Raw genomic sequence first — 16,257 nt, 5'->3', positions numbered from 1 at the left:
ACTACTACAATGACCTAGACGATCATGCCAAAGATTCGGCTCAATACATTCAGAAAGGCTAAAAACACTCTCAGGAGGAACTGAAGAAGATGACAATATGAGCTTCAAGGTGGAATCAACAAGCTGAGCACGAGTGGAAGGATTCTCTCTGATCAGATACATATTCCCTTGTCATTTTCCTTCAGCGAATGTTTCCTTCGTATGAAGGTCCTTGACACGAACAAAAAAAGCAGTAAACTCAACTGAAGCATTAATGTCATCTACAAGCTTAAAGACAGAAACAATATTTTTCTTAATATTGGGAGTATGAATGACATTTGAAAGAGCAAGAGAAGAATTGGACATAGGAATGACAGAGTTTCCAACGTGAGAAATACAATGATGAGATCCATCTCCAGTGACTATACTATTTCTACCAACATAAGGAACAAGAGTTAGGATCTTACCAACATCACCAGTGACATGAGTGATTGCACTAGAATCGATATACCAAGTGTCCTGATCATTTTGTTTTAAATTCAATTCAGCTAAGGCAGATAATAATAACTCCTTGACTTCACCACTGTTCTTCAATTTATCCGACCCCTTTCTTGTCTCTGTTTGTTTGCCTCTATTTTGAGGATTAAACCAACAATTGGCTTTGATATGCCCCCTTTTATTGCATAGAAAACAGGTAGGTATTGATCTTTGTCTTTGTGAATTAGGTGGAACATTAGGTGTAGGTAATATTCCACGACTTCCTAGTCCATTCCCTTCTTGACCCCCCCTTTCCCGAAAGTCATACCTACCACGTCCTCTCCCATAGGCAACTCCTGTGGCAAGAACATTGTGTGCTCCAATGTGAGCATGAGTATCTTCAGAAAATCCCTTCAAGGTCATCTCATACTATAAAAGCTTGGCACGAAGATCTTCAAATGTAGGTAAATCTAACAAACACAATAAGGAAGTAACCATCATATGGTAATCAAATCCCAGCCCACTCAGAGTTTGTTGCACCATATCTTTGTCACTAACTGCATATCCCACGATGGCCAATTGATCTGGAATGGTCTTCATCTTGTGCAAGTACTCCATGATAGTCATGGAGTCCTTCCTCAGCAATTAAAACTCCTTTAAAAATAATACTCTAGCCAGAGAAACTTGAGAATATGTCTGAACTAGTCGATGCCATAATTGCATTGCTGAGCAGTCATCTGGAATTGCCACAAGCACTTCCTGTGACAATGTAGAGGTGATATAGGTAACCAACGTCTGATCTCGCTTCATCCAAGATACGTACTCTGGATTTCTAATATAGATAATAGAAGGATCTCCCTCACCATTCTTGTCTTCTTGTGGTATGAATTCTGAAGGAACAGGGACAAAACCATCCAGATGTCTAGAAAGGTCTTGACTTCTTATGAATGGTATGATTTGTCGCTTCCAGGTTAGGAAATTAGAATTGTTCAATTTCTCATACACGAGTTGACTAAAAAAATTTGAGGAAAGACCAGATTGAGAGTGAGAAAATGAGTCCATATTCTATTGAAACTGAAAACAGGAAGGAATAAGAAAACATGATGAAGAAAGAAGAAAAAGGCTTTAGGGCAAGGTAGAAATAAGAAAAAAGCTTTAGGATAAAGTCTTTAAGTGCAAGGTTTTACTATTGAATTCTAATAAGGATCTAAACAGAGATTTAATATAAGAGAATTCCTGCCTTTTTTATTTTTTAACTGGTAAACCCGAGGCAGAAAATTGAATCTGTGCAGTAAAGAATCTGTTCTGAATAAAATTCAATCAGTAAGAGGTACGTTATTTTGAAAATAATGTGTTTTCTTTTCAGAATTATGATGAAATAGACAAACAATACAAAATAGAGATGAAAATGAGTTCAAAGATGATATTAGTTAACCAAGACAAATCTGGGATCTCGTCCATATCAAAATTTGATCTGACGTCAATTTGCAAATGAGTTTGACGTGATCCTTTTCAACTCTTGAAATCACGCATAGATCAAAATCTGATCTTGCGTGATTATTTTAGCTATGGAGGGATAAGATCACATTTTGGGATGAAGGCATAGTTGCTGTTTGTTTGTTTGTTTGTTATGGATAAGATCACGTGCAACAATATGAAAGAAAGAATAGTAGGCAAACAAAAGAATAGTAGGCAATGTGGCAAGATGAAGGAAAATATGAAAAGAGAAGGAAAATATGACAACGTGAACAAATCCAAGTTTTGGATTTTTGGAAATAAGAGAAACACGTTGGCTTGAATAAAGAGGGAAATCAATATAAGCAAGAAGAAAGGGGACAGGAGGAAGAAGAGATCTCGGATGGATGGTAGATTTAAAGACAAAAGGAATAAAGAGCGAAATCAATAAAAGCAATAAGAAAGGAAACATGTACCTTAGAAGAAGACAAAGCAACTTTACCTGATGCTCATAAGAGGAACCGATCTTCAAGATTGGATCTGTGGCTCTGATACCATGATAGAAATCATGGGTTCCTTCATTCATCCACAAGCAACAACACAGAATGGGGAGAGAGAATGTGGCTGCTGCAAAAATCCCTAATCAGGGTCTGCAGTCTGTAGCTTATCATTAAATATATGCAGATATAAGTATTAGGGTACGAAAATACCCATTGCACAACAGATTAAATTACAAAATACCATTAATGAGGATGTGACTTAAATAAAACCGAATTGGGTCTGGATCCGAGATCCAAACCCAGTCGTGGATAACGACTTCTTTTCAGTTTCCAGGTTTGGTGTCACAGATGACAAGAAAGTTAACACTCTAGAGTTTGTCAATGCAAAAATAAGAATTGATGATGAAGAACCACTCACAGATCCTATACCCTACAGACAGCTAATCAGAGCTCTTTCTTATCTCTCAATCACTAGACCTGATATAGCACATGTTTACACAACTAGTCAATTTTAACACGTTTCAACTTTTGTTCATATGAGAGTCATTTTACGTATTATTAGATATATTAAGCATTCTATCTATCAAGGTATTTTCTTGTTTGCTTCATCTATCTATGATTTAACTGCCTATATTGATGTTGACTAGAGAGGTGACCCTAATAACAGACACTCAACCACGGGTTTTTGTGCTTTCTTAGGTGAATCTCTAATTTCATGGCGATGCAAGAAGCAACATAAAGTTTCTCTCCTCAACTAAAGTTGAATACCGGGTCATGGCTACAACAACGATGAAGGTAGTATGGCTTAGAAGATTTCTAGTCAACATGGGATTTTAGATATCAAGAGCTTCATAACTGTGTTGTGACAACAAAAGTTTCATCTACATTACAATCAAACCTTAAGTGCACCAAACACATCGAGATGGATTGTCACAATGCTCGAGAGGAGTATCTAAATGTCATTATTGATCTACCATATGTTATATCTGAGTACCTGTAATGAAGTGCCGAATAAGAAAAAGTGATATCTCCAAGGGCAAACAAGAAAGCACACACATACACAAGTAGCCACTAATGGGCAAGATTACACCAAACCACAAAAGTGGCAAAACACACAAGAGAAGAGGAAAAACTATATTCCACTCAAGAGAGGCTTCAAAAGAAGCATACTTTACATGAGGGGAGAACACCTTTATTTATAGGCAAAAGAGAGGGCCCTTGGAAGGACTCCTAAGAGATGTTGAAGCCCTTCCAACGGTCATAAATGTGATCGTTGGAAGCTCCAATGTCCCTTAAAGGGGCCTTCCCAAGGTAAGAAAAGGAAAAAGGAAAAAGAAAAGAAGAAAGAAAAGAAAGTAAAAGAGTACATTGTGCGTGAAATAGTAAAATGACTATTTTACTCCTAGTGGGTATTACAAAAGGAATACATATATATGTAGATTATGACACATAAACATATATGTGTATGTGTCATAATATATATATATAACATATTTTAACACCCCCCCTCAAACACACGGGGAGATCACCGAGAGTTTGCTAAGGAGAAAGTAAAAACGAGGCGATGGCAAAGCTTTGGTGAAGAAGTCCGTCAATTGGTATTCGGTAGGAACATATGAAAGTTGAATGGTGCCCCGTAGGAACTCATCACAAACATAATGACAGTCCATCTCTATGTGCTTTGTTCGTTTATGGAAGGTGTGATTGCTGGCAATGTAGATAGAACTCTTGTTGTCGCAACACAACTTCGAAAGAGTTGAGAATGAGACACTCATATCTTTAAGCAAACTTCTTAACCATACAATCTCAGTGGCGGTAGTAGTCATAGCACGATACTCTGCTTAGGTAGAAGAAAGAGATACTTTATGTTGCTTCTTACACCTCCATGAAATAAGTGACTCTCCAAGAAATACACAATAATCTGTTGTGGAAATACGATCATCGAGGTTGCCTCCCAATCAGAGTCGGTATAAGCAAGTAAAGTAAGAGGTGAAGAGGAGGGTAAGAATAATCCTTTAGTTATGGTGCTTTTCAAATATCTGATAATCCTCATGACTGCGACCATGTGAATGGTAGAAGGTGCAATCTGAAATTGGCTTGCACTATGAACCACATGAGAAATATCAGGCCTGGTGATAGATAAATATGTTAGTGACCCAATTAACTGACAATAAGAAGTGGGATCTGCTAAAGGAGTGTCATCACTGACTCTCATCTTGGCGTTGATCACTTCTAGAGTCTCCACCTTCTTGTCATCTGTTAGCCCAGACCGAGCAATGATGTCGGAGGCAAGCTTCATTTGAGAGAAGACATACCCCTTGGGGGAGTATGCAACTTCAATTCTTAAAAAATACTTTAGAAAACCAAGGTCAGACATATCAAAATTTTCTTTTAAAACATTTTTAATAAATTCAATACCCTTTTTATTATTACCTGTGATGATCATGTCATCCACATATAGTAACAAAATTGTTATGTATTCATCAGAGTTTTTAACATACAAAGCAATATCAGTATAACAAGAAGAAAAACCATTATCGAGAACTATTTTGCTAAAGAGATCATACCAAGCTTTTGGTGCTTGTTTAAGACCATAGAGAGCTTTATTTAACTTTAGGATATTCCCTTGTCCAATTTTAAGACCTGACGGAGGATCCATAAGGACTTCTTCACATAGAGTTTCATTTAAAAAAGCATTTTTAACATCAAGTTGATATATCAGCCATTGTTTAATAGAAGCTAAGGCAATTAATGTTCGCACAATAGTCATTATAGCTACTGGGGCAAATGTTTCTTCATAATCAATCTCATATTTTTGGGCGTAGCCTTTTGCAACCAACCGAGCTTTGTATCTTTTTAGAGATCTATCGCATTTGGTTTTGACTTTATATACCCATCTACATCCAATTGGCTTTTTTCCAAAGGGTTGACGAATAATGCTCCAAGTTTGGGCTTTGTTAAGAGCCTCTAATTCAACTTTCATAGCTTCAATCAAATATGAATGATCCTTAGCTTCTTTAAATGAGGTGGGCTCATGATTGGAGTGTATCAACATGAGACAAGTCTTATAGTTAGGTAAGAAAGATTCATAACACACAAAGTTTTGTGGTGGCCTACTATTACGAGAGGATCTCCTAAGTTGATTGTCTTCAACAGATTCTTCTAAAGAGAAGTCTTGGGAATATCTTTCAAGGGCAGGTTGATCATTTTCTAGCCGCCGGGTATTATACATTAATATCATTAAGGTTCTCATTTTGAGAATCATCACCATGTTGTGGCATATCATTATGATGTAAAATGCCATCACAAGAATTATCGCAAATAATTGTATCTTGGGACTTAGTTCCAGGAGCTAAATCAAATAAAAAGGAATAATCAATGTCTTCTTTAGATGTGTGAATGTCAAAACCATTTTATTCTTCAAGAAAGTTTACATTTCTTGACATATAAAGTTTATTGTTTTGTATATCATAGCACTTATAGCCTTTTTTATTTTCACCATAGCCAATGAACACACATTCAAGAGCTTTTGGTGATAATTTGTTTTGTCCTTGAACAAACACAAAGCATTTACATCCAAAGATCCTTAGTCTATTAAAATCTGGAGTAATTTTGAATAATTTTTCAAAGGGTGATACATTTTTTAAAGAAGAGGAGGGCAAACGATTTATAAGATATGTTGTGGTAAGAAGAGCTTCGGCCCAAAAATTTTTAGGAATATTTTTAGAGATAAGAAGTGTTCTTGTAGTTTTAATTATATGTCTATGTTTTCTTTTCGTAAAACCATTTTGTTGTGGAGTCTTAGGACAAGATCGTTGGTGTAGGATTTCATTTAATTTGAGGTAATTTTGAAACTCTTTAGACATATACTCACCTCCCGAATCGGATCTATGTATGGCTATATTGTTTTAAAATTTTGTTGGTGTAGGATTTCATTTAATTTGAGGTAATTTTGAAACTCTTTAGACATGTACTCACCTCCTGAATCGGATCTAAGTATGGCTATATTGTTTTGAAATTGATTTTGAATAACATGAAATTCTTTAAAATTAGTGAAGACATCAAATTTGTTTTTAATAATATATACCCATGTATATATAGTAAAGTCATCAATAAAGGTAACGCAGTAAGAATAGCCTCCTTTGAACATAACGGGTGTCGGCTCCCATACATTGGAATGCACAAGTTCAAAAGGTCTTTTTGAAACAAAATTATTATGCGAATATGGAAGCGAATGAATTTTTCTAAGAATACAATCATTGCATGTAAATGTATTTGTATTACAATTTTTTTCCAAAAAAGGAAAGAGATACAACTTGGAGATACTAGGATGTCCAAGTCTCTTGTGCCAAGTCTCAATATCTTTAGATTGAACATGATTACAAAAAGATTTGGATGTCAAAGACAAAAAATCCATATAATAAAGATCCTCCTTCTATGACCTTGCCCAATCCGCTTCTCGGACCGAAGATCCTGCATATAGCAATGGGTTGGTGAAAAAGAGACATTACATTCAAAATCGGTAATTTGAGAAACGGAAAAAAGATTTATATTAAGTTTTGGAATAATTCGTATTTTGGGAACAAAAAATTCTTTGTTTTGATCATAAGTTTTCTCAAGGTTTTCAATGCCTTTAACATCTAAAGATGTTCCATCGGCGGTGGAAACATATGATCTATGTCACACGAACTCGGCTAGGGAGGCGACGCACCCGCGTCGACACGCCCCAACACGGGTGCGGCTTCGAACACGGGGCGGACTCGGTCAACAGGTGTCAGACTCGGTCAATGCACCTGGACCGAGTCCGTCCGCTTTATAGACTCGGTCAACTTTGACAGAGTCTATAAAGGTCCATTTTCAAACTCATTTTGGATCCGGGTCGAGTTCGGATCCAGACTTGACCCAGATCCAAAATGTTACCTGCATCGGGGCCGAACCCTAAAGAGGGGTTTACGACAGGGGGAGGGGCTTACCCTGTCGATCTTTGCCTCCCCCCCAGTCGTCCGGTCTTCATTCCCTGCAGTCACGCCGACGACCGTAGCTCTAGGCGACGCCAACCACCCTTTTCCCTAACCACCAGTCTCAGGTATGCCTCCTCCCTCTTTCGTTCTTCTTCCTCTTCGTCCAGCAATGGGCTCCCCCTTCCTCCTTGTTTTTCGGCAGGGGGCGGAGCCCCCTGTCTCGTTCTTTTTTTTCGACAGAGGGCGGAGGCCCCTGCCATACTTTATTTTTCGGCAGGGGGTTGTCCCCTGCCTCGTTCTTATTTTCCGGCAAGGGGCGGATCCCCCTGCCTCGTTCTTGTTTTTTGGCAGGGGGCGGAGGCTCCTGCCATACTTTATTTTCTGGCAGGGGGCTGCCCCTGCCTCAGATGTATACAACAACAACAACAACAACAACTACGCCTTCATCCCAAAACAATTGGGGTCAGCGATATGAACCAAAAAAGAAATTCATTTTGGGTCTTCCACATGAATCCTTTTCCTCCAATCATTTCTATCCAACGCCATGTCCTCGGTGAGGTTCAAAGCATTCATATCCTTTCCTATCATCTCCATCCAAGTCTTCCTAGGCCTACCCCTACCTCTTTTAACTAATATATTTTCCCATTTCTCCAACCTTCTAACTGGAGCATCATTAGGCCTTCGCCGAATATGTCCAAACCACCGTAAACGATTCTCTCGCATCTTATTCTCAATGGGTGCAACACCTACCTTCTTACGTATCTCTTCGTTCCGAATCTTATCTTTTATTGTATTTCCACACATCCATCTAAGCATCCGCATCTCAGCTACACTCATTTTTTGAATATGATGTCTCTTGGCAGCCCAACATTCCGTACCATATAGTAAAGCGGGTCTAATAGTCGTCCTATAAAACTTTCCCTTCAACCGCAATGGCATTCTACGATCGCACAACACTCCAGTAGCACTTTTCCATTTCATCCACCCAACCTTTATCCTATGATTTACATCTCCATCAATTTCTCCATACTTTTGAATGATAGATCCCAAATATTTGAAATAATCATTCACCGGTATATCTTGCTCACCAAGCTTCACTACACTCCCATCACTACTTCGTTGCTTACTAAACCGACATTCCATATATTCAGTCTTACTCTTACTCAACTTAAAACCTCTAGCTTCCAATGTCTGTCTCCATAATTCTAACTTAGCATTAACCCCAGCTCTAGACTCATCAATCAAAACAATATCATCAGCAAACAACATACACCACGGTACATTTTCTTGAATTGATCTCGTAAGCTCATCCATCACTATCGCAAATAGGAAAGGGCTTAAAGCAGATCCTTGATGTAACCCAACCGTTATCGGAAAATTAGTTGTCACCCCTCCACAAGTGCGGACATTGGTTACTACTCCTTCATACATATCTTTAATTATACTAATGTACTTGAGAGAAACACCTTTCTTCATCATTGTCCACCAGAGAACGTCCCTAGGTACTCTATCGTATGCCTTCTCTAAATCAATAAAAACCATATGCAAATCTTTGTTCCTCTCTCTATATCTTTCAATAAGTTGTCTAAGAAGATGTATAGCTTTCATAGTTGATCTTCCAGGCATAAAACCAAATTGATTCTCCGATATCATGACAACCTTCCTCAACCTAGACTCAATCACTCTCTCCCAAAGTTTCATAGTATGACTAATGAGTTTTATACCACGATAGTTTGTGCAATCTTGTATATCACCCTTATTCTTATATAAAGGCACCAAAGTACTCTTCCTCCACTCATTAGGCATCTTATTTGTTCGCCAAATCAAGTTAAAAAGATTTGTCAACCATTCTAAACCTTTCTCTCCCAAGCATTTCCAAGCCTCGATAGGTATACCATCTGGGCCAACTGCCCTTCTTGACTTCATTTTCTTCAAAGCCTCTGCAATTTCTTTCTTTTGAATCTTGCGCATGAAGTCACGATTTATCTCATGAAAAGGAATGGAGAAGTCTCCAAGATCTTGAGCATGACTATCATTAAATAGCTTATCAAAATAATCTTTCCATCTCTCCTTAATCTCCTCATCTTTGACTAAAACCCTTTGCGTTTCATCTTTGATACATCTAACCATACCCAAATCCTTCGATTTCCTATCTCTCATCTTTGCAAGCCTATAAATATCCTTCTCGCCTTCTTTGGTATCCAACTTGTCATAAACCTCCTTATATACCTTAGCCCTCGCGTTTCGAACAACTTTTTTAGCTTCCTTCTTTGCTATCATATACTTCTCCAAATTCTCATTATCACGACTCTTACTTAGATTTCTATAACACTCTCTTTTAACCTTAATAGCTAATTTGACATCCTCGTTCCACCATGATGTATCCTTACCTAGTGGTGCACCGCCTTTAGACTCACCCAATACCTCCTTAGCTACTTTTCTCATACCACCCGCTATCTTATTCCACATTGATTCTGAATCCTCCTCGAGACACCAATCAACTTCCTTAACTACCTGCTCTACAAACATTCCTTGTTTAGCTCCTTTCAGTGCCCACCACTTAATTCTAGGATCTATCCTATGTCTATCTCTTTTGCGGCATTGTCTAATTCTAAGATCTAAAATTAAGACTCTATGTTGTGTAGCTACACTTTCTCCTGGTATAACCTTACAATCGATGCAACAACCCCTATCTCTCTTTCTAAGTAGGAAAAAATCTATCTGACTCGTATTAACCCCACTTTTAAATGTTACTAGGTGAGACTCCCTCTTCCTAAACCAAGTGTTTGCTAAGATCATATCATAGGACAAACAAAAATCTAAAATCCTTTCTCCACTTTCATTTCTTTCTCCTATACCATAGCCTCCATGGATATTCTCAAATCCATCCCTACTAATGCCTACATGTCCATTAAGGTCACCGCCGATGAAAAGCTTTTCTCCATAAGATGTCTATTGTACTACTCCATCTAAATCTTCCCAAAATTGATGCTTAATGGAATCATCTAAACCTACTTGAGGTGCATAAACACTAATAATATTAATAATATCCGTACCTAATACTAATTTAATAAGTAAAATTCTATCACCCTTCCTACGGACCTCAACTACATTATCTATAAACTGACGACTCATAACAATCCCTACTCCATTCCTATTCCTATTTATTCCTGTATACCAAATCTTATATCCCCAAGGTTCTATCACTTTAGCTTTCTCACCTACCCATTTGGTCTCTTGAAGACATAAAATATCAATATTTCTCCTACACATAACATCTACTAACTCTACCAACTTACCAGTTAAAGACCCTATATTCCAAGTGGCTAACCTAATTTTATGGTCTTGGACTAACTTCTTTACCCCCACCCGTCCAACAAAGTGAGGGAACCCTTGCCTATTTGACACCACACCCGGGCGCCGGTGTGACGCGTCGCTTCTGGGCGACGACCTAGCAACCCTTGCACATTTATCACTGCCTCCGGGCCTAGAGAGTACAGCGCGTCGCTCAGTAGGGAACGCCCCAACGAAATTCTCATATTGGTTCATTTTCATAGGATATGACAAAGTTTTTATGCTGGCTGTCACAGGCCTACCGCAACCCTCCTCCTATCCCTGCCTCAGATGTATTTTGCTTTAAAATTTACAATCTTATTATTAATTTATTGTTATATATATATATATATATATATATATATATATATATATATATATATATATATATATATATATATATATATATATATATATATATAGCCGAGTCCCTGTGTCCAAATTTTTTTAAATTGCACCGCACCCGTGTCGCACCCGCACCCATGTGACATAGCATATGATTTAAATTTACTGAGACTTGGTTTTGACAAAAGTGATGCATTCAAAGTTATATGAAAGGAGACACCCGAGTCAAGAATCCAAGAGGTCATACCTAGAAAGGACGAGATGACGGCACCGGAAGTGGAAGGTGTAGAGGATGATGCAGAGGAGTTCATCTTTATGAATTGTTGTAGAGTTTCAGTAAGATGAGCGATGGACTCCTTTATGTCTCCATCTTTCTTTGAATCTTCATTTGTGTTTGGAGGAATTTCCCCAACAGAAGCCACCTTCTTCTTAAACTTGGGCAATCCGGACGAATATGACCCGGTTCATTACAATTATGACAAATAATTTTTCTTCCTTCACCACCATTATATTTTAAAAAATGGAGTGGTTTATATGGTCTTACATTGTTGTCGGGTCTAGACATGGCATGAACTTCATCAACATCTCTTTTCAAGGCCAAACGAGTCTCTTCTTAACATAAATCGGCCAAAATGTCACTTAAAGGGTTAGAAGCCCTATGAAGAAGGGATCCTCTTAGTTGCTCAAACTCGGGACGAAGCCCATGAATAAATTGGAAGAATCTTTCTTTTTTCATTTGCTCTTACCTCATGGCAATAGCACTACCTTTCCATTGCGGTTCGAGAAGAACAAGTTCATCCCATAAAGAAGATAGGGCACTATAATAGTCCCTAATACTCATATCACCTTGCTTGGTTTCTCTTACTTTTTCTTGTAGGAAGAAATGTCTAGCAAGGTCTCTTTGAGTGTACATGTCATTCATAAAGAACCAAGTTTCATTGGCCTTCTTGAACTTTGCTAGGTTTGCACAAATTTTTAATTCAACATTATTCATGAACCATGCTAAAATTTTAGCATGCTCACTTTCCCAATCTTCCATTTTTGAAGAGAAGCCAAGAATGGCTTTCTCTTTTTCTTCTTCATTGAATGCTTTTTCCTCATTGCCTTCAAACTTGAATAATTTCAATTGTGGTTCGGGAATAGTTCCACACATATAACCCCAAAGTTTTTTACCTTTGAGGTTATTTTCCATAGCGGCCGCCCACATACGATAGTTGGTCCCATTCAATTTGAATGAGAGGTCGATTTTGGCATCCTTATCGGCCATTTATAAAAAAAGAGCTTGAAAGCAAGAGAGAGAGATATTACTTGACAAGAGAGGATTCAATCAAGCTTTCACAACCGAGCTCTGATACCATGTAATGAGGTGCCGAATAAGAAAAAGTGATATCTCCAAGGCCAAACAAGAAAGCACACACATACACACGTAGCTACTATCGGGCAAGATTACACCAAACCACAAAAGTGGCAAAACACACAAGAGGAGGAAAAACTATATTCCACTCAAGAGAGGCTTCAAAGGAAGCATACTTTACATGGGGGAGAACCCCTTTATTTATAGGCAAAAGAGAAGGCCCTTGGAAGGGCTCCTAAGGGACGTTGGAGCCCTTCCAACGGTCATAAATGTGACCGTTGGAAGCTCCAACGTCCCTTAAAGGGGCCTTCCCAAGGTAAGAAAAGGAAAAAGGAAAAAGAAAAGAAGTAAAAAAGAGTATATTGTGCATGAAATAGTAAAATGATTATTTTACCCCTAGTGGGTATTACAAAGGGAATATATATATATATATATATATATATATATAACATATTTTAGCAGTACCAATTGGCAAACTTCTTCACCAAACCTCTTGCGGCTCCTCGTTTTCACTTTCTCTTAGGTAAACTTTCAGTTATCATACTGTAAGTTTGAGGGGAAGTATTAAAATGTATATATGTAGGAAATATATATATACACATATATATATATATATTATGTACATATATATTTTTATAAATGCCTTTTTTTGTATATTTATTCTTATTCTTCTTTTTGACCTAGTCATCATGGTGTTGACTAGAAGGCATAGAGCCATTGAACTAGGAGCCACTGGAACTAGTCCAACGGCTCTATGACCCTCTCTTGTTGTATATAAAAGGGGATGACTCCTCTCATTGTAAGTATCAATTCTTACATTCTCATGTTAATAAAATATTATTATTTTTACCCTTGTGTGGGTTTTGTCTGCAGACTCCATAGTGAGCTTCCTCTTGTTGATTGTCCACTTGTGTATCTATTTGGTGGACTTTGGTGGTGATATTTGAAGATCACCATTTCGTTACAAAACATTGGTGAGATAAGATTAGGATTGATAAAATTCTAACCTACTTCTCCCAAAACATGCCACAAACACTCCCAAGCTTTGTTCTTGTAGGAGGCACAAGCAGAATATGCAACCTTTAACAATCTAATGCTTACATAAAGACATAACTCATAAAAAGTACATTAGATGAACACCACATACAACTAATGCAGTACATAACCATAGAAGTCAATAGCATTAGATAATAACAACGAAATTTTCCAAATACGAACCAAATATAGAGGCATGTATTTGATTGCCTGTAATATAGTTTGATGACAGAAGGCTAAAAGGTTGATCCTCATTACGCTTTTCTTCATCAGAGGAGCTCCTAGATCTCCTCTTCAATAGAAAGAATGCTAGAACCCCTCCAAGAACTAAAAAGGTTATTACTATTCCAGCTACACCTCCACCACTAAGACCTGATTTCCTCTTCGGTCCAGTATTATCACCACTTCTGACAGGTGGTGATGGCAGTACCTGCCATGGATCCCAAGAATTACCATCTGCTCTGCAAAAATTTCATGAGTGATAGGTTCAGTACATCAGTATTTTTTTCCTGGTAATAGCTTCAGTACATCTCGATAATTACTCTGCAGAGCAAAAAGTTTACATGGAAGCTACTAAAATACATCAATTTAGAGGAGCTTTTCAAGTTGCTTTTAGCCGAGATAAAGTTGTGTATGACTATTAAATACTTACATGAAGTTTCTGATATTTAATAACTTTGTGGGTATTGAACCAGTGAAATTGTTGTTTGCAACATTCCTGAAACCAAAACAAATGTATGTGAAATTGCATAGCCCTATGTTGTGTTTAATGCTCAGAATACAACCTCGACTTACAAGTTTTCTAGGGGAAGGTAGGTAAGGACATCAATAGAACCTGTCAACTGGTTGCTTTGCAGGTAACTGTGAGATGAAAAATAACAATATTATGTTAACATGACCAACAGGGAAACAGAAATGGCCATTTCGCTTTGGGAATTTACTCACAGTGTAGTAAGTTTTGAAAGGGAGCTGAAGCTAGATGGAAGTTTGCCAGAAAAATAATTGAAAGATAAATCCCTGAAACACAACCAGTGTAACCGCTAGTGTAGCATAAACAGTAATGAACTTGAGTCAAAACATTAAGGGCATGACGTAAATGCATGGTCTCTGGGATGAAAGAATAATTTCTTCACAAACGCATCTGTAACAGGTAAAACTGTGTCTTTTATCAATGATCCATGATTTAAATTTTAGAACACCAGGTTGGCTTTGCAGCATAATCACAAAATCTAACACTAGCTTTGTATTGATGTATTATCACAAAACTTTGTAATATATATGTATGTGTGAGAGTATGTGTGTGTATTTCTTAAGGATATTTTGGAAAGGATGAAAATATCACAAAAAGATTATAAAAGAAAATCAAATTCAGCATGTCATAATGCAATAATTTTGTGATATTTTCTCAAAAACACAGGTTCTATGTTATTTAATTATTGAAATTTTGTTTTGTCATTATTAAATATTTTAAAATAAATCCTCAAGATTGTCCCAAGAAAAAAAGCACTTATTTTTAAACTCTCCCCAGAAAAACCTTACCAAGATAGCTCCAAGATCCATATTGGTGACAAATTGACTGTGGGCTGCATGGAATGACCCAAATTTGGACTAGATTGAGTGGTTTATACAAAATGGTGCTGGTATTTCTTAGGTTGGTTGAGTCCAGAAAATGCAGAACATTGGCGTGTGTACAGTGTCAAACTGTTTGAGGTAGCAGGACAAATCTACTATCAGCTATGGAAACAGGGAGTACATCAGATGATGAAGGCCAGGAGGGTGATGCTAACACATCCAATGATGCAAACAGTCTTCATCAGTTCATAGTGGACATCCGGCAACCAACTCCTTCCATGAATTAAGTTAACAAGGGGTCCAGGCCTACTCCATGGTCTCAGACATTTGCTTGAATAATTCGTGGAAACAGACAACTGTGAGCATATATAGAAAGGAAAGGATTACAGTTGTAGGAAGCCTCCACGTATAACTTTTATTACAGTTACAGGAAAAGACCGCCCTACAAGCTCATTATTATTCAAACTGATCTTTATGCTTGTAAGGAAATAAAGAATCTGAGTTAGTCTTTTAAGCCCATGAAGAAATAAAGTCCTTAGTTCCATGCAAAAATGAAAGGTGAGATTCTATCAAGCAATTAAACCGATTCTCCCATTGCATCAAACAGAACCATGGGACTCATGAACGGTAAAGTGAAAAAAAAAATATCCAAGACAAATCAAGGACCATAACCATTCAAGAAGGCAATAAGATAAAAACAAATCCACAGATGAAACTGCCTTATAAGAAGCAGCAAAGATGATTTCCTCTGTGGGAGCCAAACCAGTTGGCCATTTGGCGTGCTTCTCGAATGAGAAAAAGAAGAAGAGAAGATTCAACTTACAACGTGGTGAGTTTTGCAAGTTGTCCAAAAATGTCCTCCAATTGATTTTGAAGTTGATTATGGCTAAGATTTCTGCAGACATCCAGAAGCTCCAATATATGTATTATCTTATTCACAGTGCAAGGAAAACAGATCCCACACATAAAAAGGGAAGAAAAGAAAAAGGGAACAACAAGAATGCCACTTACAAGTATGTAAGATTAGTCAATTGTGAAACCGAGTACGGGATACCTCCAGTAAGACCATTCCCAGCAAGATTTCTACGCAACAATGGTGACAGAAACAACTCAAACAATTGCATCAACACTTGGCTCTGGAAATTACAAACCACTATATTCAACTTACAGTTGCTGAGAATTCGGGGGAAGTTGATAAGGTATTTGGCCGCTGAGATTGTTGTTGCTCAAGTCCCTGCATGATAAC

At 37.6% G+C, this 16,257-nt stretch overlaps 1 protein-coding gene across 2 annotated transcripts in view; it reads right to left on the bottom strand.

The window, feature by feature from the left end:
• The window catches only part of LOC149834320 (protein STRUBBELIG-RECEPTOR FAMILY 6-like), a 50,106-nt gene that overhangs the window by 32,397 nt on the left and 1,452 nt on the right, over window positions 1-16,257 (bottom strand). Inside the window, exons 4-10 of one of the 2 annotated variants that reach the window (XM_090011338.1) lie at window positions 16,180-16,245; window positions 16,023-16,094; window positions 15,835-15,906; window positions 14,385-14,456; window positions 14,235-14,300; window positions 14,092-14,157; window positions 13,623-13,900 (exon numbers count right to left, since the gene is read on the bottom strand). In XM_090011338.1, coding sequence (XP_089867464.1) covers window positions 13,623-13,900; window positions 14,092-14,157; window positions 14,235-14,300; window positions 14,385-14,456; window positions 15,835-15,906; window positions 16,023-16,094; window positions 16,180-16,245 — 692 coding nt within the window. The remainder of the gene's footprint in view (window positions 1-13,622; window positions 13,901-14,091; window positions 14,158-14,234; window positions 14,301-14,384; window positions 14,457-15,834; window positions 15,907-16,022; window positions 16,095-16,179; window positions 16,246-16,257) is intronic. The other variant, XM_090011339.1, reaches the window with a different exon arrangement.

The sequence above is a fragment of the Nuphar pumila genome, chromosome 6, assembly GCF_984573655.1.
Source record: "Nuphar pumila chromosome 6, dmNupPumi1.hap1.1, whole genome shotgun sequence".
Taxonomy (NCBI): domain Eukaryota; kingdom Viridiplantae; phylum Streptophyta; class Magnoliopsida; order Nymphaeales; family Nymphaeaceae; genus Nuphar; species Nuphar pumila.
This window is presented reverse-complemented; position numbering and strand designations above follow the sequence as displayed.